The sequence below is a fragment of the Watersipora subatra genome, chromosome 2 (genome assembly GCF_963576615.1).
Source record: "Watersipora subatra chromosome 2, tzWatSuba1.1, whole genome shotgun sequence".
NCBI classification, from domain to species: Eukaryota; Metazoa; Bryozoa; class Gymnolaemata; order Cheilostomatida; family Watersiporidae; genus Watersipora; species Watersipora subatra.
This window is the reverse complement of record NC_088709.1, coordinates 42,818,814-42,842,937: the sequence shown is the minus strand read 5'-3', so window position 1 is coordinate 42,842,937 and position 24,124 is coordinate 42,818,814. Positions and strand designations below refer to the sequence as shown.

The 24,124-nt window shown below is 34.6% G+C and overlaps 1 protein-coding gene and 1 long non-coding RNA gene across 4 annotated transcripts; one reads left to right on the top strand and one right to left on the bottom strand.

Moving 5' to 3' along the window:
- Window positions 1–735: 735 nt before the first annotated feature.
- LOC137387796 (uncharacterized) lies at window positions 736–4,127 on the bottom strand. The gene is made up of 3 exons (XR_010977953.1): window positions 4,071–4,127; window positions 1,017–1,087; window positions 736–844 (listed from the first exon to the last, which is right to left on the bottom strand). It is a non-coding gene; the product is annotated as an uncharacterized lncRNA (long non-coding RNA).
- An 848-nt stretch (window positions 4,128–4,975) lies between these two features.
- LOC137387792 (glycerol kinase-like) lies at window positions 4,976–22,509 on the top strand. 3 transcript variants are annotated; one of them, XR_010977950.1, is made up of 9 exons: window positions 4,976–5,145; window positions 5,299–5,409; window positions 7,093–7,262; window positions 12,635–12,719; window positions 12,799–12,919; window positions 14,136–14,273; window positions 14,721–14,798; window positions 20,119–20,278; window positions 22,395–22,509. XR_010977950.1 is itself a non-coding variant. In XM_068074304.1 (9 exons), exons 2-8 carry the CDS (start codon window positions 5,374–5,376, stop codon window positions 18,138–18,140), a joined length of 633 nt encoding a protein of 210 aa, XP_067930405.1. In that variant the 5' UTR covers window positions 4,976–5,145; window positions 5,299–5,373; the 3' UTR covers window positions 18,141–18,156; window positions 20,119–20,212. The 3 variants fall into 3 exon arrangements, 2 of the variants coding, with proteins under 2 accessions (XP_067930405.1, XP_067930404.1); XM_068074304.1 differs by lacking the exon at window positions 22,395–22,509 and adding an exon at window positions 18,136–18,156 and having other exon boundaries at window positions 20,119–20,212; XM_068074303.1 differs by lacking the exon at window positions 22,395–22,509 and having other exon boundaries at window positions 20,119–21,041.
- The last annotated feature ends 1,615 nt before the right edge of the window (window positions 22,510–24,124 follow it).

The window sequence follows — 24,124 nt, the reverse complement described above, 5'->3', positions numbered from 1 at the left end:
AATATACATATACTTCATACGCCTTAGAGGTCTGAGGCCTACTACATTTTGAATTAAACCAAAGCTAAAAAAGAGTTACCTACTCACGGAAAAAGCGGCCTGTAACATGAGTGGACAACTTTCATTCTGCCTGCTCAAACTTGCTCAGAATAAAGGACAGCCAAGGACAGTTGTTTTAGCCAAGTATTTGTAAAAACCAACCAATATAATAACTTGCTTTGTCTAATTTTTGGCAAGAAATAGAAAAAAGATTATTCAAACAAATTCCGTGAACAAAGTCATTAGGTCTAAATACAGCTGAAATCATCAATGTAGGTCATGCATTTCAATAAACTCACCTGTACTATTACTCATCATTGCCCGTTCCATTGGTTTGGCCATACGCAGTGATGAACTTGTGAACGAACAACTCCAGTTTAACAAGCAGAGCACGGAATTCTGTTATGGTTAAAATGTTATAATAGGGAACTGTTAAACTATCATATGGGTAACAACAACTAGTCATACTTAGTGAACTAAATGTATAATTTACCTCAAATAATAATCTATGTTACAAACGGAAATTGATGAAATCTGTAGAGAAATGTTGGTACACAATAGTTATAGTTACATACAAGTGCTCACACAGAATTAGTTACAACCACTACTATACAGTAGACTCTGTAATCAAAGGAATATTCTACAAACAGGTTCACATGACTTATGAATTGAGTAACATCTGATAATATAACTTACTGCTTTTATTAGAGAATTCATCTTTCATGTTTATCCCAGCGTGTAGACTCAGAGTCTATCACTATGGTGTAAAGGAATGGTTGTCTATGATCACACTCCACAGCAATATCTACACAAGTAAATCATTCAATGCTAGTGAAATCTTTGATAATAAAGTAGATGTGTTATCTTTATATGAGTAATCATACCTGAGCTATTTATATCTCTGTTAGAAACCATATCAGTAGACAAATGGACCACATGCTAAGTAGAAGCAATGTAAGCATGTTATTGTTTCTCACCAGTATCTTAATGTACTTGGTAAGAACTGTTCTCCGACTTGAAATATCTTTCTTAAATGAGTCCGAGTTTCCTGAAGTAGTAATAATCAAAGAATGAATATTTAAATCTAAACATGATTTTAACATAAATTAAAACATGAAGAGTTATAACTGTGTAAAGACTTTAGAATTCTCATGTTTCACCTCCTTTAATTGTTTATGTAAACACTGTAACTGATAGTCATATTAGTTATTAGCTGCCAAATGTTGATTAGCTATAAATAGAATATGTTTTAAAGCACATAAATTATTTAATTTTTTTATTATATAATTTAATACATCAGAATCTTGGCTTTCGAATGAGCCTATATTCAATACGCAAAGAATAATGGAACTATGAAAAACGGGGTGTTAAAAGTATATCCTGCAATAAAAAACACTTGGTTGCGGTTCCCACAATGTCATGTCATAATTATTATTTAGCATTAGGTAGTCGATCCCTCTCGCTGCCATTGAGGCTGTGCTTTTCTGTGACAATTGGTGCTGTTAAACCCAGAGAGCGCTAATAATAAACTAGGATTCTAGATAACCAACAATGCCAACCAATTATGCTTCAATAAATATACTGTCGTTGATAAAGGTAATGAAATCACACCGATTAAATTGTGACCTGCAGTTGCATGGCTCTAAGACTACGTGTCTACAATGCTTGAAATTAATTAGTCTCAGTCGTGCCCCTCAACACCACAATAGAAAGAGAGGGCTAGTGCATAATATCATCGGAAAAACATAGCATGGTGCTTGGAATCCGAGTTATTTATCATAGAAATAAACTGTACATAGAGAGCTAATGACACTGCTTCCTTTGCCATCTTCATTGGTTCTCTGGAGTTGTCCTACCTTCGCCTGCGACTAGCGTCATTATCGTAGTTGAGAAATATAAGCAGTAAGCAATAAAATAAGTGGTAAGAGCACACAAAACCGAATATGAAAATTGTGACGTCACAATTTTCGAGCCTATACCATTGAACATTTCTGCGGTAGAGCTTTGGGGAAATCCTATAAACACCAACCAATGTCTGTCTCACCATGTCAAACAATGGCTCATTCGAAAGCCAAGACTCTGATGTATTGAAATATATGATAAAAAAATTATGTAATTTATGTGTGTTAAAGAAGCGGATAGTAAACTACAATTATTAATCTTTCCTTAAAACATGGTCTTTAGTAAAGGTAAGTTTAGTCAGAGATCTTGCATCTCACACGCAAAAGTTGGTGAGAGAGCAATTGACCAAAAGGTTTTCACTTTTCCAGAAAAAGCATTACGCCTTCAGCAAATCACAATCACAGGAAATGACTAGCAAATCAGCTAGCCATTTTGTAACACATGATATCGAGAAAGTCAAACTATGACACTGTGTTTAAATTAGAGCTGCACAACGACTATAAAAATTAATCGCGATTAATAACTGGTCTGAACCAGTTAATCTTTGATTAATCTGAGAATTCATCTAGCAAAAACCTGCATATTCAAAAACAAATCTTACAGCTACATATAAATAAATTATATTTGACACAATTGTTAGCAGAAGTACTTGTTATGCAAAATGTACATAAGTTACAATGTAATAATTATTATGAGTATGAAAACAGTCTGTGAAAGTCTATAATTAGGTCAGCCAAGAGTTGAGGTAGCACAGTTTATTCACATTATCCGAATAAAGAGATGCCCTCTTCCTACATACAATATTGCCAGCTTTAGAGAGTAGCCACTCGCAGAGGACAATAGTAGTAGTTATTGTCTGCGATAGCTGGTGATGATTTCTGCGCGGCAGGGTGAGAATTAGTTAAATTATATCTTAATGATCATGTGCTGTGGTGGTAGGCAAATTCTTTCTAGCTTCTGGCATATATTGCACATCGCTTTTTTGTTTATGCTTACAACAACACAGAAATGCACCACCTATTACGGAAAACATTTTTCTGCTTTCATGTACCAATAGAGTGTCAATCTTATATTACTAATATTCTAAAGCTAAAATATGAGTGTGACTTTTCGAAAAATAAAAATACATCTATAATTTACCTAAGAAAGTTGTTAAAAATAAACAAAAAATAGATCGTAATATACACGTATTAAATAACACTGAAATCGCTTTTGTTGCTATTACCTAGAAACATGTTGGAACAGCTAACAACATGGCCGCTAATGGCTAGATCGGCGCGATGTTGGTGCATTGTATAAACAAGTTTAATGTTAGCAGCTCACTTTGTGTTTTCATAGTTGAGTGCAAAATAATTGTGGTTGTATATAATTGGTAAGAAGGTGTTGCTTGTCATAATATTTATTTGTTAGTAAATTAAATGGTAGTAACCTGCTATGTTCATGTTATATAGTGAACAATACAAATTAACCATATCATGATCACCACCTCGGTTGTATTTTATTTAAGATTAATTGGCTCAACTCAGTTAATCGTATATTTGTATTGATTGCGTTGATCGTTTAATTAACGCGATCATTGTGCAGCTCTAGTTTAAATGGACAGTTGTGAACATAGCTTTGGCAACTACCAACCAAATTGCTGCTACAGTTTTAAGCATCAAGAAAAAGCAACCTCTCGAATGGAATCAATCGCTGGAGACGTCACATGACAGTGACCAAGACTAATGACCTCGTTACTCGAGTACAAGTACTGGATTTTTTTTAGCATAGCATTGTTGAATGAATTATTTTCTACCGTTGTGCATTTTAAAAGCCCTCTTAACCCCAAACATAGTGGGAAGTTTATAAATATAATTTTAGACTGCGAGTATAAGTCATAAGCAGAAATCTCACGCATTTCATTTTTTCTTTGAGGTGATTGCGTGAGTCTCACACCCAATGCGTGAGAGTTGACAGGCATGCCAAGGATAAAAAATAACTATATCTAACAATACTCTGCCATACGCCTTGTTTTGAAGTGTAAAATGTACATTCTAGTCTACCTTGTTAAAGCTAATGCCTGGGCCAAACTAAGGGCGTTTTACAACTATTAAAACATTCTTGTCTTATTTTACAAAGTGTAATTTTACCAAAAGTTAAGTAATAGATCGTCTTCTTGGCTTACTGCTACGTATTAGTTGAAAGTGTCACAAAACCAGAAACAGATTCAAATTACCTAGTGCCATAAACCACAACAAACTCAACAGTAACCTGCTAAATTCATTTAATAATCTCTTCACTCATTTAAGAACTCTTCCTCTGCAATCTTTTAAAACAAAACTCAAACTACATTTACTATCCTCTGACCAATAATACCATTCACCATTTAGCCTTAGCTATTTTAACCATTTCATATTACATTTTGTTTTCATGACTAGAAAACTTGTCATATATTTGTATACTATTTTCACTGAGCTATTATTTGTCCACTTTTTGTTTAAACAATACTCATATCAATCCTCAAGCTTGTGTTCTACATATTTTATGCATTCAGTTCTAATATTATTATATTAGTTAGACTATTCACTAGTTTTTTAGTTAGACTATAGTTTCTTTGCGGTCCTTTTTATTTTTTTGTTGTACACCGCTTTTTAGTTAGTTTACTTGCCGTGGTACCTTGTGGAAAACATATTGTAAAATATGACTATTGATTACCACAATAAATATTGCTCAAAAAAAAAAAAAAAAAAAAAAAAAGTGATTCCCGCTTGTCTACACGATAATTTGTACCGAAAACTAATAATAAGAAAGTCGCTAAATGGAAAATATAAACCAAGTTTTGAAGTCAAACTGGGACACGCGTATGAGCAGCCGTATATTTGTGCACTATGACAAGAAGTATTGTAACTATTGTAGTGAACTTGGCAGTAGCGCTTTTGCTACTGAGCGACTCAAAAAGTCACTAACAGGGGCGTCCCTTCCGACGCCTAAAACCTGTGCAATTATCTTGCAACCGTTTAAGGATTTTCGATTTAATTGAAGAAAGTAAAAATCTTCATTGCGACTTGTTGTCATTCTCGTATACTGATGGTTTTTGGCGCCACGATAAATAGTGAGGATCCTAATGCTGGTAGTGGTTTTTTATATTACGTTTGACAAGCATATTTCAACAAAAATGAACAACGCTCTCAAATATTGCCAAACGATCTCTTCATGATGCACCTGGTAGGCCTACTACATTATGTCAATGGTCAGTAATAAAGCGAAACTCTTTGGTGATTATGTTTTTATTTCATTTTTGAAAATGTTTTAGCATTATGCAAGTATACGTGTTTGGCTTTGTGCATTTATTGTTCAATCTTTTGTGATTTTGTGTAGGCTATAGCCTACCGTTATTGCAGTCTCTGAATCTGAGTTGAATTTCTCCAACGGCAAGGGTTGACTGAGACGGAGATGTCCCATTATCATAAACTCATTCATTGCCTCAATGTAAGTGCATATGTAAAAAAATTAAATATATTGTTTCCATTTGCCGAACGTCAAATTTTAGCATATATACCAAAGTTTCACCTTTGACAAATGGAAACAATATGACATTTCAAATATGATAGCAATATGCATGTTTCTCAATAGTTGGTCGTGTGTGAATTCGTTTGTCATTGTGATTGTCTATCTATAGCTATTGAAATCTTGGAATAACGAATTCATACCGCAGAAGGTTTGATCCTGGAACTTCTGTTCAAAGGTCCGACACCTAACTAATTAAGCTACACGAGATTGATAGATTTTGCTAGGCAATATATGTCGTTAAATATTAGCAAATACGTCACCGCTTTCCGTCACAATGCAACACAATGGCGTAACGTCATGAGAAGCGGTAGGTTTTATTAGTAAGCTTACTCAAATTATCCATTGGTAATGTGCCAGGCTAATAGCAAGTGGCAGGCAGTTCTCATTACCAGTTCTCGTTGTTTACAAGCTGATTTTTAATACCGGGCAACGCCGGGTAGCACAGCTAGTTATTGTACATATATACAGTGCACCCTCAAGATACAATTACCCTGATATACGATTTTTTCACCTTACGAAGTTGAACATGGTGAGGCTTTTACCTCAAAAATTGAAGTTGCGATCTCTTAGACAGGGCTAGTTTAGCTTGCCAGAAAATTCCATTTCGTTACGTATTAATTTTATTTTAAGTGTGCAGTAACATAATAAGCATTGATACACTTTTGCCTCCTCTCTGCTCTACTCGTTACATGTACCGGCTCAAGTCACATTACTGCAAAGGTATGTACGTCCTGTATAGTAAATAGAATTTCTTTTTTTTGGATGGCCATTAAATGGTCAAGTGTGCGAGAGGCCACTTTTGAGAACTGCATCGCTTGACCTTTTTGGTTGAATTAGGTTAAAAATGTTTTAACCAGATGTGCTAAAAGGTATAGTGAAAGCGTAGACAGAAACTGCTACGTGATAAACTTTCATTGACAAAAAACTTTGAGATACAGTGAAATAGTTAAAAAATACATACTTAAACTTAGCTTCAAGTGTGTTTAGTAAGCTATATTTATTTGAAGTGAACTCAATGTTTATTTTATACCTACGTGTGTCTTGAAGGTAAGAACTCCTTACCGTATGTACTATGTACTGCATGTGGTACACACATTATAATGATGCATTTTATTGCAGATCATGACCACTAAACACAAAACAGTTACTGTAGGTAGGCCTAATTATAGTTACTGAAGTTAACATACTATTTTGTTAGTAGCTCTCAATATGTACAACATTTTCATAAGATTTTGATGATTTTTACCAGGGAATATTTGCATTGTATAATGGCAATGGTTTCTATACCCGTACATACGATTTTTTCACCATACAGTGCCAATGCTGGAATGGATCAACATAGTATCCGGAGGGTGCACTGTAAAGCTAATTGGACAGAAGAGGCATATTTAGAGGGAAGAGGGGAGGTGCTTGAATAGCTTTACTATTCCTCTTGTTCTAAATTGAAGAAACAAGAAGACCTGCTGGTCTAAACTGCAAAAAAATAAATTATGACGAAAATTGTGGAAACATAGTAAATTTGGAGTTATCTACCCATGATCAGTGCTTTATTATTATTTTTTATGTTGTTCTTCTTTTTCATTGTTTTATGACTTTTTGTAGATTTTTGAAGTAGAATATGTATTATTGCCTGAGATTCGTAGCACAGCTGAGATTTATGGGAAGCGTGCTGATGGGCCCCTTAAAGGTCTGCCGATAAGTGGAGTAGTTGGAGATCAGCAGGCTGCTCTTGTAGGACAGCTCTGCTTCAGCGAAGGACAAGCAAAAAACAGGTGAGTACTTTTAGGGAATTTAGTTCTTGCTGTCAGATGGGCTGTCATCTTTTGAAGGTTGCTCGCTGCGTTAGTTAAGATTCATTTACGATGTTTTGATGTTTTCTCTAAATATACAATGAAATTTGACGTTATTTCAGTTCTTCTATTTTATCAAGCAGTTACATTTTTAACATCTTTCAGAAAGCAGTCTAACATACTTGTCGGGGAATGCAGTCAATCTTAAATTTGTTAACCACATTTATAAACTCTGATTTTGTTTTGGGCAGCCAAAGTTTAAGTTCAAGTCATGAGCTGCTGCCGACATCCTGACTATTAAAAAGTGATAAGGGGGGCATGAGGGGCCCCCCTTATCACATTCATGACTGTAAACACTACAGTCATGACAGGGGTAAGGGGGGGAAGGGGAGCATGAGCCCTCCCCTCTCCCCTCCTCCTCCCCCCCTTATCACTGCCATAACTGTAGTGTTTACAGTCATAACGTGACGTGCAAAGGCTTCTAATCTTTACCAAATTGGGATTTGAGCAGAAAATTCAAGATTTTCAGACTTTGGCCAAACATTTGGCTATTGATGACATCTTACTGTGTTTAATTTGTTATGGTACAATTAGTAAAAAGAGAAGATGAGAAATGTTTTTTATTTCACAGGTTTTGCTAGAATACACAACTGTACATTAGAATATTTTTAAATTATAATAGAACAAATATTTGCGGATTTATAACAAATCATGTTTTGAACAGACTTCTGCAATGAGCTATGAGTGAAAATCGACTTATGACCTTATTTAAATCGGCGTTTTCTTACAATTACTATAAATGTTTATCTAGTCAATTATTTTAGTGAACTGTTAAATCATTACATAAACAATTTTTTTGCTTTTAAAAGTTTACATTAAATTGTTAAAACTATGTTCATCATTACGATTATTACGATTTCTACCTATTAAGTAAGTAGCAAAATCTTTGATCCTACCTTTTTGATGCTCAAATGCAATTTCAATTTGCTCCCTGTTTGAGGCCCCATATGGCTACTGACTTAACACTTGATGCGAGCATCGTCTCATCTTTAGTTGGGTGGAACAGTTACCCTATGCGCACAATTGTTACTGTGGACCCAAATTTGCTGACTCCGTAAAAATTCACATTATTTTGGAGAAGCTATAAAAGTTCATGACCTGTTCTTCACATTCTTAGTGTAGATTGGTAGCTAAGCATTCGGTGAATATAATAATATCTCTACAACTAGTTCATGATATTATTGTAAGATTTTTTCACTATCTGTCATATTATATTGTCATACTGTCACTATTATTACTATCTGTCATATTGTATCGTATTGTCATACTGTTACTATTGTTACTATCTGTCATATTGTATTGTCATACTGTCACTATTATTACTATCTGTCATATTGTATCGTATTGTCATACTGTTACTATTGTTATTATCTGTCATATTGTATTGTATCGTATTGTCATACTGTCACTATTGTTACTATCTCTCATAATGTATTGTATCGTATTGTCACACTGTCACTATTGTTACTATTTGTCATATTGTATCGTATTGTCACACTGTCACTATTGTTACTATTTGTCATATTGTATCGTATTGTCATACTGTCACTATTGTTACTATCTGTCGTATTGTATTGTATCATATTGTCATACTGTCACTATTGTTACTATTTGTCATATTGTATTATATCATATTTGCATACTGTCACTATTGTTACTATCTGTCGTATTGTATCGTATCATATTTTCATACTGTCACTATTGTTACTATTGGTCATATGGTATTGTATCATATTGTCATACTGACACTATTGTTACTATCTGTCCTATTATATTGTATTGTCATACTGCCACTATTGTTACTATTTGTCATATAGTATTGTATCATATTGTCATACTGACACTCTTGCTACTATCGGTCATATTGTATTGTATTATCATACTGGCACTATTGTTACTATCTGTCATATTGTATTGTATCATATTGTCATACTGTCACTATTGTTACTATCTGTCATATTGTATCGTATTGTCATACTGTCACTATTGTTATGATCTGTCATATTGTATTGTATCGTATTGTCGTACTGCTACTATTGTTACTATCTGTCATATTGTATTGTATCGTATTGTCATACTGTCACTATTGCTACTATCTGTCATATTGTATCATATTGTCATACTGTCACTATTGTTACTATTTGTCATATTGTATTGTCATACTGTTACTATTGTTACTATCTGTCATATTGTATTGTATCGTATTGTCGTACTGTTACTATTGTTACTATCTGTCATATTGTATTGTATCGTATTGTCATACTGTCACTATTGTTACTATCTGTTGTATTGTATCGTATTGTCGTACTGTTACTATTGTTACTATCTGTCATATTGTATTGTATCGTATTGTCATACTGTCACTATTGTTACTATCTGTCCTATTATATTGTATTGTCATACTGTCACTATTGTTACTATTTGTCATATGGTATTGTATTTCATACTGTCACTATTGTTACTATCTGTCATATTGTATTGTATCGTATTGTCGTACTGTTACTATTGTTACTATCTGTCATATTGTATTGTATCGTATTGTCATACTGTCATTATTGTTACTATCTGTCCTATTATATTGTATTGTCATACTGTCACTATTGTTACTATTTGTCATATGGTATTGTATTTCATACTGTCACTATTGTTATTATCTGTCATATTGTATTGTATCGTATTGTCATACTGTTACTATTGCTACTATCTGTCATATTGTATTGTATCATATTGTCATACTGTCACTATTGTTATTATCTGTCATATTGTATTGTATCGTATTGTCGTACTGTTACTATTGTTACTATCTGTCATATTGTATTGTATCGTATTGTCATACTTTCACTATTGTTACTATCTGTCATATTGTATTGTCATACTGTCACTATTGTTATTATCTGTCATATTGTATTATATCATATTTGCATACTGTCACTATTGTCACTTTTGGTCATATTGTATTGTATCGTATTGTCGTACTGTTACTATTGTCACTATCTGTCATATTGTATTGTATCGTATTGTCATACTGTCACTATTGTTACTATCTGTCATATTGTATTGTATTGTCATACTGTTACTATTGTTAATATCTGTTATATTGTATTATATCGTATTGTCATACTGTCACTATTGTTACTATCTGTCATATTGTATTATATCGTATTGTCATACTGTCACTATTGTTACTATCTGTCATATTGTATTGTCATACTGTCACTATTGTTATTATCTGTCATATTGTATTATATCATATTTGCATACTGTCACTATTGTTACTATCTGTTGTATTGTATCGTATCATATTGTCATACTGTCACTATTGTTACTATTGGTCATTATGTATTGTATCATATTGTCATACTGACACTATTGTTACTATCTGTCATATTGTATCGTATCATATTGTCATACTGACACTATTGTTACTATCTGTCCTATTATATTGTATTGTCATACTGTCACTATTGTTACTATTTGTCATTATGTATTGTATCATATTGTCATACTGTCACTATTGTTACTATCTGTCATATGGTATTGTATCATATTGTCATACTGACACTCTTGCTACTATCTGTCCTATTATATTGTATTGTCATACTGTCACTATTGTTACTATTTGTCATATGGTATTGTATCATATTGCCATACTGACACTCTTGCTACTATCGGTCATATTGTATTGTATCATATTGTCATACTGACACTATTGTTACTATCTGTCCTATTATATTGTATTGTCATACTGTCACTATTGTTACTATTTGTCATTATGTATTGTATCATATTGTCATACTGTCACTATTGTTACTATCTGTCATATTGTATCATATTGTAATACTGTCACTATTGTTACTATCTGTCATATTGTATCGTATTGTCATACTGTCACTATTGTTATGATCTGTCATATTGTATTGTATCGTATTGTCGTACTGTTACTATTGTTACTATCTGTCATATTGTATTGTATCGTATTGTCATACTGTCACTATTGCTACTCTCTGTCATATTGTATCATATTGTCATACTGTCACTATTGTTACTATCAACACTTCACACTTGACTTTATGTCTTTTCTACATCCCGTGTATTGCTTTCAACTCCTTCAAGTCGTCAGTCGTAAGCTCCTCCTTGTGCTCAGGCCTGCCAACCCAAGAGTGGGGCAATGTGTGAGATTTGGTTTTGGGGCAATTGATGTATCAATGATAGTATATATAAAATTGTGGAAATTGGGGCAAAAATCTCACGCATTTTCATTTTTTCTTTGTGGTGATTGCGTGAGTCTCACGCCCAATGCGTGAGAGTTGGCAGGTATGCTTTTGCTTGCTTTAATGAATTTCTTATTTTTAATAATTGCTGACTGGTTGCGAACATATTCCTTGGCAATATTAACAATACAGGCGTCTTCTTCCTATTTATTTATGACCTCCAACTCTGTTGTCATGGAAATCATTTTTCCTTTGTCTTGTAGAAGGATTATAACGCTAAAAATGGATACTCGCTCTCGATTATGTGTTTTTCACAAAATTTCCCACGTGGAACGCTGACCTGAGAAAAGTCGGTCATCGTGTCTCTGTTAAACGTTGTGAAATGTTTTCGGCAAACCGCATTTCGGCGTCTTTGTTATTTCGACGTGCGTTATTAGCACACCAATCGCCAAATTTTAACTCGGGCGAAACTTTTCTCAAATTCGTATGGTGAAATAAAATTCGTATAGCGAGGTGAAGATCTCACGATGTTCAACTTCGTAAGGTGAAAAAATCGTATATCAGGGTAATCGTATCTCAAGGGTGCACTGTATAATAATAGTAATATTATTTGCATCGCACAAGCTAGTCAGCATGGCTGCCAACAGGACTGTCCAACAGGGCTGTGCAATTTGGCTGACAGATATGGTTGTTCCATATGGCTACTCAATATGTATGGCTGCACATAATGGCTGTTAAATATGGCTGCCCAGCCTGGCTGTTCAATATGGCTGCCCTAGATAGCTGTTTAATATGTCTGCACAAGATGGCTGTTCAATATAGCTGCACAAAATGGCTGCCCAACATGGCTGGCCAGCATGGACATGAATCATTAAAATACCACAGTTGCTTAAATACCTAAGTAAACTTCTTTTTAGTGGATTGGAAGTTGTCCCCTCTTTCTAGAACTAAATCTCCTTGCTGTTGGTGAAGTTCAAACACGCATCATTGTAGATAAACTAAATTATTTCTGTTACTGAAAATACAGAGTAGTAGGTATACATGGTGACATCTATGACCAGAGCTAATATCCTTGTATTGTAGAACGATATGCGGCCTGTCAACATGCACAACAAAGGCACATATCGTTAGAGCAGCTCTGGAAGCCGTCTGCTATCAGACCAGAGAGGTAAATTTCTTCTGGATACACTGAGCTCTACTAGTCATTATGGTTTTATGTCCAAGGTGCATACGAAATCTATTTATAGATTTTAGATGCTATGAATAGCGACAGCGGCATCCCTCTGGCATCTCTCCAGGTCGACGGAGGTATGACTCAGAATTCTCTACTCATGCAAACGCAAGCAGACCTCGTCGGGATTCCCGTCGGTAAGACATTTGTGAGGCCATCTAAAGGTTGGAGGTTATCTAAAGCTTTTAGTAGGGTACTGTACCTTTTTGCTGGCTTTGTGTGAGATGTTTGTGTATTTAGATTGTCTGTAATTGATTTCAAGAATTTGTTCACAGCTAATAATTTATCTGTTGTCTGTGAAAGTCGAGTAAAGCCGTGGTCACACGATGGCCGAACTGACTTAGGTTTGGTTTGGTTCGGAGGTTGTTTTACTTCGGTTTGGCTAAGTCACATGTCACACGGCATCCGAAGTCACTTCGCTTTCTAGATACCGTATACATGAATACGGGACACTGTTTTATTGGTAGTTTTTATGTATTTTAGTTAAATACTTCTATTGCAAACAAAAACTTTGAGGAACAATTATTAATTATAATTACGCCGCAGATTTATCAGAAGTTCGTTCATCTGCTCCAAACAAATCACTCGATACAAAGATTTTGCCGACCCTTCCCATCAACAAAATTATATTTTTGTTAACATGGAATGTTTTTTTATGCTGAGTACATAACAAAAACAGTGTTTATCATAGTACTGTGGTTTTACATAAATAAATCAGTCAACGATTCTTCATCAGGATGAGTATGACACATTACTTCTGTTCTACACGAAAGAAAACTACAACCATTATCTTACATTTATGCAAAACTTGAGTGCAACATCTTACATTTATGCAACACAATCACAAGTCCGGGTGAGCCTTGCCGTAAATTGCTTCGTGTTGTTTATTTAACAAAATAAAAAGATTGTCCCATTTCTTTTTTAACTTTGCTCACACGCACGTAAAGAGAAATGTGATGTGTGCTCTCTAGAATTTTAACCAGCCAATAAGAGCAAGGGTTCGGCCACAAAATTTCGAGCAGAACCAAACTGGTTCGTTTCGGCAAGAAATGTCTTTGCCCGAACAGTTTACAACTGAGAGCGACGTCGTTTTGCGTCATTTAGTTCGTTTCGGCTCTCGTGTGACCACTCCTTTAGACCATTCTATGCTTGAGAGATCCAGTGTTTAGAAAGGGGCATTTCATTGGTGTTTGAGCGGTTACATAAGCCAATCATACCTGATGGTGTTTGGTTATTTTTAGTAAATAAACTGTACTGGCAGCGTATGTAATGCCCGATGGAATTATCCCTTTGTTTATCCAAATGATATTTTCATATTTTATAATTATAGTCTATTTATATTGAATATTCTAGTTCGGCCTTCCATGCCAGAGACGACAGCACTCGGTGCAGCAATGGCTGCCGGGTACTGCATTGGAGTATGGAGTTTAAATCCTGAGGATTTGTCTGCCATCACTACTGATGTCTTTAAACCTCTCATATCAGAGGAAGGTAGGTGTTAGGATGACTGTGGACAAGTTGCCTTTTTTATGTTTTATGTTTCACAAACTGCCTTACAACGGAGAGCAAGGGTATGCGCTTCTTTCTTAAATATAGTGGAGCCACTTGCATTTCTTGTAATCTGACCTCAGCCAGGTAATTGCTCTTCTCACCCTGCAAACTCAGTAGTGTGGGCAGAGTTGGAGTCATCCTTGGTTTTTTATTACTCCATGGGCAATAATTTCATTACAAATAAGAAAAAGACAGACTCCCTCCTTGAGCAGCTCATCAAGTTATATACAAAACCGAGTCTGTTGTTGTTGTGAACACCTACATGTTGGCTTTTTAGCCTGTGCACCAAGTGTACATATTTCCTACCTCTTGGCTTAGTGACTGTAGTTTGTTGTGTAACTCTATTTGTGTCATACGTACTGTGATCTCTTTTCATTGGTTGTTTAGAGAGAGATAAGAGGTTTAGGCGGTGGACTGATGCTGTGGAGAGGTCAAAGCACTGGGATACTCTCGGAGAGGATACAGGTAGGATGTATTTCCTATTATTGTCAATTATTATAGCATTCATTTCAAGATGAGCTTAGACAAGAATTTATCAGAAAGTATCAGTACTTTTATATCATGTATGATTGTTTTTAAACCATAACTGTCACGAACAACTTTTATTGTATTTTCTAGGTAAATCAGACACGCTGATTCCGATTTTGTACTCAAAATAAAGATTAGTCCACTAACCTTCAAAGTCATTTAGGCTTTTTTAAAGCGTTTCAATATCCGTTTCGAAAACAACACAATCGGCATTACAAGCTCCGCCCATAAATATGTGACGAAACCTAGCTTTTTCAGAAACGGAAGTTAGGAAAGTTTAGTCCGATTTAAAATAATAGAGATGGGTGTCTTAAAACCCATTATTATCTAAATCCAGCCTGTAAAATAGTTTCAGTTTTTTATGAAAGGGATATAAACTATTTAAAATTGCTCGCAGCTTGTTACATGACGTTTAAATGGGCTGGACGCCGAGAAAAATGAGCTCAAAAAGCGCGGTTTTATCACGAGCTAGCGTTGTTATCGCGCTTTTTAAATATGCAATGCTAAATAGCTTATCTACCTTTCAGAAAAGACTGATATTATTTTTAAAGCTGGATTCAGATATTAATAGATTTTAAAACACCCATCTCTATTATTCTAAATCGGTCTAAACATCTCTACGTAACTTCTGTTCCTAAAAAGCTAGGTTACGTCAAGTATTTATGGGCGGAGCTTGTTATGCCGATCGTGTTGTTTTCGAGACCGATATTAAAACGCTATAAAAAATCCTTTATTACTCTGAAGGTTAGTGGCCTAATCTTTATTTTGATTACAAAATCGGAATCAGCATGTCTGATTTACCTAGTAAATACGATAAAAGTTGTTCGTGGCAGTTATGGTTTAATGTTTGAGTTAATCTGACTGCCAGGATGTTTCAAGATAAAATTGATGAAACTTGATCCCGGTTATAATGCTCAGATCAAGCAAAGGTGCGATTATGATGTCTATAGTTATAAAAAACCGACAGATTAAACACATATAACGGTGCGACAGGTACACTATTATAGCCAATATCAACTATAGCACCAGTAGCAACTTGTGACATCATTTTGACGCATATTTATGTTCTGGGCATTTTGATTACGGCGGATGTTTTTTTGATTTTAATCTTGAAACATCCTGTTAGTCGGATCACCTCAAACATCAAATACGATCTCAATTGATAGAAAAATACTGATACTTTCTGATAGAATATACTAAAATTTAATATAAATTTATTTATAATGCTTTGAGTGGGAAAATGAAACTGATAAATTCATTAAACATTGTCCCTTATACATAGTCATGATGATAATCACTGTGTTTCTATTCAGTATAGTTCTCTTTTATAGGAGTTGTTATTCCTTGAACAAACAGAAGGTTATATGTAACCAGCCTTTATAAGTTCTGTTTGATTGTCAAATGATAATACAAAATAGGTGCATAACCCAATAAACTAAGCTATTTCAACTGTTTGTTTTTTAAGTTTATTTATACTTAGTATATACTAATCAGTTTTTTGAGGTTTTAAGTATAAATAACTAATTAAATAAAAATTGGTTTTTAATGTAAAAAATTATTATTTACAGCGACAGCAGGAATAGCGAAATGCAGTCTGTAATACAAACTGAATATTATTCATAGCAGTTGATCTCTCCAAAGAGTCCCATCTAATTATTAAATAGTACCTCATGAGTAGCTGGTTGATTGTATGGTAGGAATGACAACTGTATGGTAGGACAACTCCAGGTATAAGAGTAGCTATAGTACATAATATTCACTATGATAAGAGCCCTGTCTGTCTGTTTGAAGCCAGACTTAGAGGTTAAGAATAAATAATACACTTCACAGGAATTGAACTCAGGTATTCAGGGTTCCACTCAGGTACACTACTAACTTCAGTGTTCAACCACCCTGCAGTGTTGTGGAATAATTGTGCACATAGCTGTTACACATGTTAAACTCTCACCATTCACCGGACTGCCAGGGTACTACTACAATATAAAATAGTCCATGGTAGTGCTACAGTAGAATCCTGGGATACGGCTGCAATTCATTCCGGGATTGGGACCACAAAATAAAATTGCCATATGGTGAGGCCTCTTAACATCTATGCTTTTTGAAGCTTTTATTTGGAGAAATACCCACAAGAAGCCTGTTTCTGGCAACTGCTGAAAGTATTTATGAAATTACACATCCACCTGCCATCAATACTGCCCATAGGATCATCCATTGTTCTAATAGTTTCCTAATGTTTGTGCTTTAAATCTAGTAATTCAAACAAACTGATAACTTTCCTTCTGCCGATGAAGTTTGGTATCCCACTCTTCTTTGACTTTTGTTTATTGCTAGCAGACCCATTTCCATAGTACCCAATTTTTGGTTGTCCCTTTATTATCACCATCAGGACCCATAGCTAATGAATTAAAGTTTGATATAAGTATTAAAAACACTGCGTAAATACTGATATCCATAAAGACTCACTGTAAAGAGTGGTCTCTCTCTGAAGGCCACTCTAAATGGCATAAATTTGACCAATCAAAGGTCAAAAGGTCAACACCTTGACAACTTGGGTAGCTGTATCGTGGCCTAACATCGTACCAGCAAGGATCTGGATTGATGTTTGTTTTTCCAAACAGTTTTAATGCTAGTTCATGTATAGGATATATTGCTCACAGAATGAAGTGAGCCTAGAAATATTGATTCAAAAGTTGCATGAATTTATTCGTAATATTACTAGTAGGAGGAAATTGGTGATTAATATATATATTACATATATTATATACTGTTATATATCTATTAATATGGTGAATAATATATATTACATATATTATATACTGTTATGTATCTATTAATATGGTGATTAATTATTCATATTATTAGTTTATTGATTTGACTTCACACGTTAATGTAAATGGATGCCCGAGGTGGTTCTACTGCGCAACTTTGCCTGCTATGGTTTGGGTTTGCTTACTTGGCCAAAATCTATGTTCAAAGACTTCTACAACAGAATACAACAAACAAAACCATACCCATAGGACAGCTTGCATCAGTGTAGAAGTTTTAATCAAATTGAATTTGTTTTTAATAACCTGATGAAAAGCTTTTAATTCAACATTACTCTGAGACGTGTGAGCTTTTTCATGTAATTGTAAGCGAGACAGTTTGGTTCTAGTTTGTGTTCTGATAGAGGCACCCTGTAATGACTTACTAAATGGCATCTGCAAGTGTCTGCGTGACAAGTTCAAGCAGGTGACTTTTCGCTATTCTAGATTAGCGTTTGCATATATTGTAGAATAAGAACACCGTAATACAGGTACTTTCATACTGTAACATGCATTTGAAACTGCATTGTGACAGGCTACTGCAGGTGCTCAAATTTGGTTTGCTCTGCAAGTGCTTTATCTACATGTAATTATAGCTGAATCCCATGTGATTGCACGTCTCTCTCTTCAGTCTATCGATTGGTTTCAGTGGAATTCAGACAACGGTTTCTGCTCACATTTCACCTTTTAATTTTCACTTCTTTCTGTTCATAATTGGGGTTGCTCGTAACCTGATATTACTGAGCGCAGGTGATTTCTCTTAGACATATAGTTGAGATCCTTTAGAAGAGTTGGGGGTGGTACTGGTACTCCGTGTGTACTGAGTGTATGTCAAAGGAAAGCATTATAAAACAATAGTTGGCAATACAGCACAATTTTCAATATCAAAATAACTAAGAATAAACTGTGTTCAGCCCTTAAAATAATATTACTAAAGTAGAAGATGAAATGTTTACTATATTTAAAGATGAACCCAAAATTTTAACAGATTTTATCAAAAAGTAATTTTGACAGAATTTTTCTATTACATATATTTGCAATTGTTTTTAATGTTTGAGGTCATCTGACTTCCAGTAGGTTTCAAGATTAAAATCGACAAAAGCTGACAAAAGCTTAAATGTTAAAACGCTCAGAATAAGATTATGTGTAAAATGAAGTCACTAGTTGTTATCCCTGTAATAGTTGACATCGGCTATTACTTTCAAGTTGCAGCAGTCTCTACACAGTCGATCTCTTTGTAACTATAGACATCATAATCACACTTTCACTTGATCTGAGCATTTTAACTGTGATCCACTTTTATTGATTTTAATCTTGAAACATTCTTGCAATGTACTGCAGGAATGTGTACTGCAGGAATGCAGTGCACTAATAAGGAGTTGTCTGCTCCCTTTATTATAAATTAGAATAAAAAGAAATTTTATGTTCATGTTTTGGAGCTCGCTGAAAATAATTGTTAGTGATATGTTTGCAACTTGGAAACTAAACGGAGGATTTCTCTAACAGCACCTCTAGTTGTCACAACTCTGACCCATCTAGGTCTCTGGTGCCCCCCTTATACTGTTGTTTGTAGCAAGCAGTGATAAGGAATAATATTTATGGAGTCACAAGTTATGATGTCTATTAGTTGTTATTAGTTGTGGTTAGAGCTAGTATTCTAGGTGATTGGTAATATTATTATAAGGATGTCAGTAATTTGAACTCCTCAGTGATTGAACTTTCTGCTTCATACCACATACTGTTCACTTATTAAGTAACCGTTCAATTGAATAAATGGGCATCCTGCTGATGTTATTAGCGACATACTCTCTTCTTGAGCACACAACTCCAATTGTTACAGTTCTGATTGAAAAGCTATTAAATAAAATATGAAATCACGCTATACTAGTATTTGATCTCAAACAATGAAGACAGTGTCTGTAGGGTTTGTTGTTATCCTGCTAATGAATGATGTTGTGGCAATGCAGATGTTCCATATACAAAAAGACGGCACTGTTGTTTTTCCTTGGATTTATGCATTCTCATCTGTTCAATGATGTTGATATATTTTTCTCAGTTCTATCATATAGATGATAGTAATTGATATTCCTTTTTGTATATCATATAGACCTGGTTTTTGGCATGCAATGAAGAACATGATTATTAATGGCCAATAGAAAGTTATACATAAATGTTACACATGCTACAAATCTACTGTTTCATTCTCCAATATGGTGCTTCACGTCGATTTCATCATCTTCATACTTTGTGTAAAACAATGCAAGCCATAGAAAGACTTGTCTTGGAGGTTTCCAGAAATAATAGGAATTTAGATAAGAAATATATGAGAACAAACATACATATTCTGTTGATGATCATAGCTGAGCACATGCTGTTGATTTGTTCTTAGGAAACTACCCTGGTTTCATCTGCTTGCTGTGTTGGCAATAACTGACAACTTGGTGTATTTGTAGATGCCATAACCAACAAACAAGGCATGGTCTCTACATGTGGAGTATACGCCTTCACTACTATGGCATTAGCTATACTGGCTCACTCACTCTCATGACATCCTACCAGGTTGTCTAAATCGTTCAGATTTAGTAGTTGTCTGCTCAGCGCCACGACATTAAGGTGTGACAACTATTGACACTACTAGTTTTGTAGCGTAAAAACCTTCGTATGACATTCAGGTTATGGAGTTGTGTTACACCTTGTCTATTAGACAATCTGGTTTACATGGCCATCGAGTTCTCACTGCACCATTCTTGAGCTTGATGATCTGGAATTTCCAGGAAAAAGCCTAAGCAGTTTTTAGGTAGTAATTTGATCAAATTAAAAAACTGGCTCATACTAGTTTGGATGTTTTTGTTTGAGCAGGAATGTTGTAATTGCTATTTAACCCATTTTAAAAGGTTACTATTAAAGGTAACAATCAAATTTAATTAAAGAGAGAATTTCTATTTCAATTGAAACTATATTTCTATTTCCTTGATTCCATGTTGAGCCACTAGTATTTGTGTCAGCTATCTTGTTTATATGATAACTCCCTTTATTTATACTTCATGTCAAGGTCATGGTATTTACTACTATTTGTTACTTATGTTTGATGATTTCTGTGTTGAATTGTCTCCAGAGCAAATGATTGTCCTGGCTTTTCTCAATTCTGTCTTTATTCTCATTGCATGGGAAAGCATCAGGCACTATTGGAATTATTCCCTCTTGTAATGCAAACATAAATGATCAAAGCCAACTGATTCCCATCATATATGTATCTTCTTACCATGGCGACTCGGCTGCAATAATGTGTCATAAATGGCCTCTTTTTATGTTTTGGTTTTTAAATAAAATGTATGAATTTTGGCTTAAAAAGTTCTTGAATTAAAAACAGATCAGATTCAAAGACCATTTCATTTCCTTTATCTGATTGGTTGGTCAATCCATTTTTTCGTATTATTTGTGAACCAACACAAACCAGGGCAAAGAACAGCAATCAAGCTTGTTTATGCAAGATTTCCAAAATATTTCATAGCAATTCTTGCCTGATTTCCAACAATAGAAAAAGCTTCAACTTCAAATATTTATAGATATATTGATAAATTAGGAGTGCATAAAGAAAGGTGTTATATTACTATTTGAATGACAACACTAGTAACTAAGTATTGATTAAAGGTCATCACTTGGTTTTCAAGCCAATAGTTCAGATATATATGCACCAAATACAAATATGCAAATCATTTCACTCTTTCATAGCAGATACCTATTAGTGAGTTACATAGTTTGAGTTTGTTTATACTATATTATTGAAGGGTATTAATTAACTACAACAATAATTGAATTATAAGATTGACTAGTATTAATAGAATCTGTATGACCATATTGGTATTTACTGTATGACCATATTTGGTAAAACTCACTTGAATCTGATAGATCAACTAATCAGAGATGGTATAGAAAAGCCATACAAATAGAGGAAGCAACTCCTCATAAGATCTGTCTGACTTCCTTTGTAAAAGTGTTAAGAAGGAACTGGATAAAATATAATAACATGTGATATAAAAATGTCTGTACAACTAGCACTGCACCCTCTCCCATATACCATAATACTATATTAATTAAAGGATTACATTAGTTACAATAATAATTCAATTATTGGATTGACTACTAATAATATGTTTACTGTATGACCATATTTGGTAAAACTCAGCTGAGACTAATAGATCAGCTAGTTAAAGGTAGTTTAGCAAAGCCTTGCCAATTGAGGAAGTCATTATTCATTCGCAAACCTTGAAGTCAGTATAGGCCCACTATTTTTATTTCTTTAAATTTTTAGTGAAATACTAAATTTTTTTCAATTTTTTCAATTTTGTTTCACAATAAAAAGCAAGATCAAACACCCTGGTCAACCTTATTTCATTAACCGTTTCGCTGGTAGGTTTGTGGGGTGCCACGGGTGAATTATTTTGCTAAAAATGCGAATTTCCGCTCTAATTGCAATATGCTGTAAAATAAGTAAATACAAGCATATTATTACAACCTTTTACATTCTATTTGTAATATATGTATACGGCTTACAGATAAGAGCTACAAATATTCTTCTATGCCGTGTTTACGTACTAAACCAATATTGATTACAGTACCAATGAAAGCATTTGTAACACATCAACATCGTTCCGAAGCCTAACTTTAGATTTGGGAAGTAGTTTTGGGTTATTGCTGTCACACCACAGCTTGTACTCATTGATTTCAGCCACCATAAGCTCTCATGAAGACTGGCCATTGTCCACAATTGATGAGAAAAGTCTTTCGAAATAGTCTAATGGGAGCCCTCAGCTAGTGTAAACTCTGGACCTGACTGACCCACGAAATCATGCAACTCTGGGGGTTTATCACGCCGCAAATTCGTTATTTGTCTCCAACCAACAACACCAGCATCACCTGCAGTTGCATTTGGCTTGCAGTGGGTCATACATTGGGATCAGTGTTTTACTTACTGACTCTGAAGATTCAGTCATTTGAACTTAAATTGCTACAATCATCCTCTACAAAATCTCCTTCATCCTCTGAATTGTTCAACAATGTACTTACAACCTCTTTAGTGTGTCTGACACTTTTTTAGGTTTTCATTTAGTAACATTTGATGTAGTGTCATTACTTTCATTTCTACTCGAGGTCGCCATATGCAAACATGTCTGAAAAAATTCTTTTAAAACGTATGTGGGTTTTGATTGTAATTTTCGAGTTTGCTAGTGATATAACATACTACAACTAGGCTATAAACAAGCGCTGATATGTTGCGAATTAGAATTGGGAAATTATTATTTCTTACAAACACTTGGTGCGACAGAATTTCCAATTTAAAAAGACGCTACCGAAAACGACATTTTGTTCGTTTCCCCTTGCGAAAAACATAATCGACAGGGTTTAGCATAAGCCAAGACGACAGGGTTAATTGAATAGTTTTACCATACATTGAGAGTCGTCTACTCCAAATTTATTACTGTACATTCACAACTACATGTAGTACATGCATTCCCAAATGCCTTCACTTTGCCCTAATTTTAGCACTTCTACTACCATCTGATATTCTTCTGTCTAGACACCCACCAACACATCCTACAACTAAAGTGTGTTCATGATTTACAATGACTCTTATCTGTCAAGATAAAACCATCAAACTAACATATTCTAGCTTTTGCTACTTGTTGCTGCTATTTCTACAGCCGACAGAAGGACAAAATCTCCTTCAACACTCTCAAGTCATGACTTAGAGATTTATGTAATTTCACCAAAGCAAAACAGAGAAGAGTAAATGATCACATTTGTACATTATATTTGGCCTTATGTTGCCAAAAAACATCAACAAATGTATATCGATTAAATAAACAACAAAACATGATTGGATTTATCTTATCTCAATAGAGCAGCAACACAGTTCTATGATAGGACACCAAATTTAATAGAAAATCAATTTACAATTTAGCACACATAAGTAAACAAGAGGAGAACCAAGAAATTCAGCTTGTTTACTATTTCTCTACCTCATGGGTAAGTTGAGGTTCTTTTAACTTTTAACCAGAACCTTCTAGAACAAATCAAAGAACCAGACGCTTGCATATATTATTCCCTAGAGGTTTAAAGTCTACCTTGACTTACAAAGTTATTCAGTTCCAAAATTTTCTCCAGAAGTCAAAACCTTCATATATTGGAGCAACTATTCTTATAACAACAGATTGTATTCGGTTTGATTTGCATTTGTCTGTAAAATTAATCATGAATTCTGACTATACCTTCACATGAGGTCATATGAGTAACTCATACGAAGGTGTATCCAGACAGTAAACCTGAGTTGTGTGTTCAGTAAGTCGCCTTGAGGGGTGTGTCCAGGAAGTCGCCTTGAGGGGTGTGTCCAGGAAGTGGATTTTAGGGGTGTGTTCAGGAAGTGGACTTGAGGGGTGTGTTCAGTTAATGAGCTTAAAG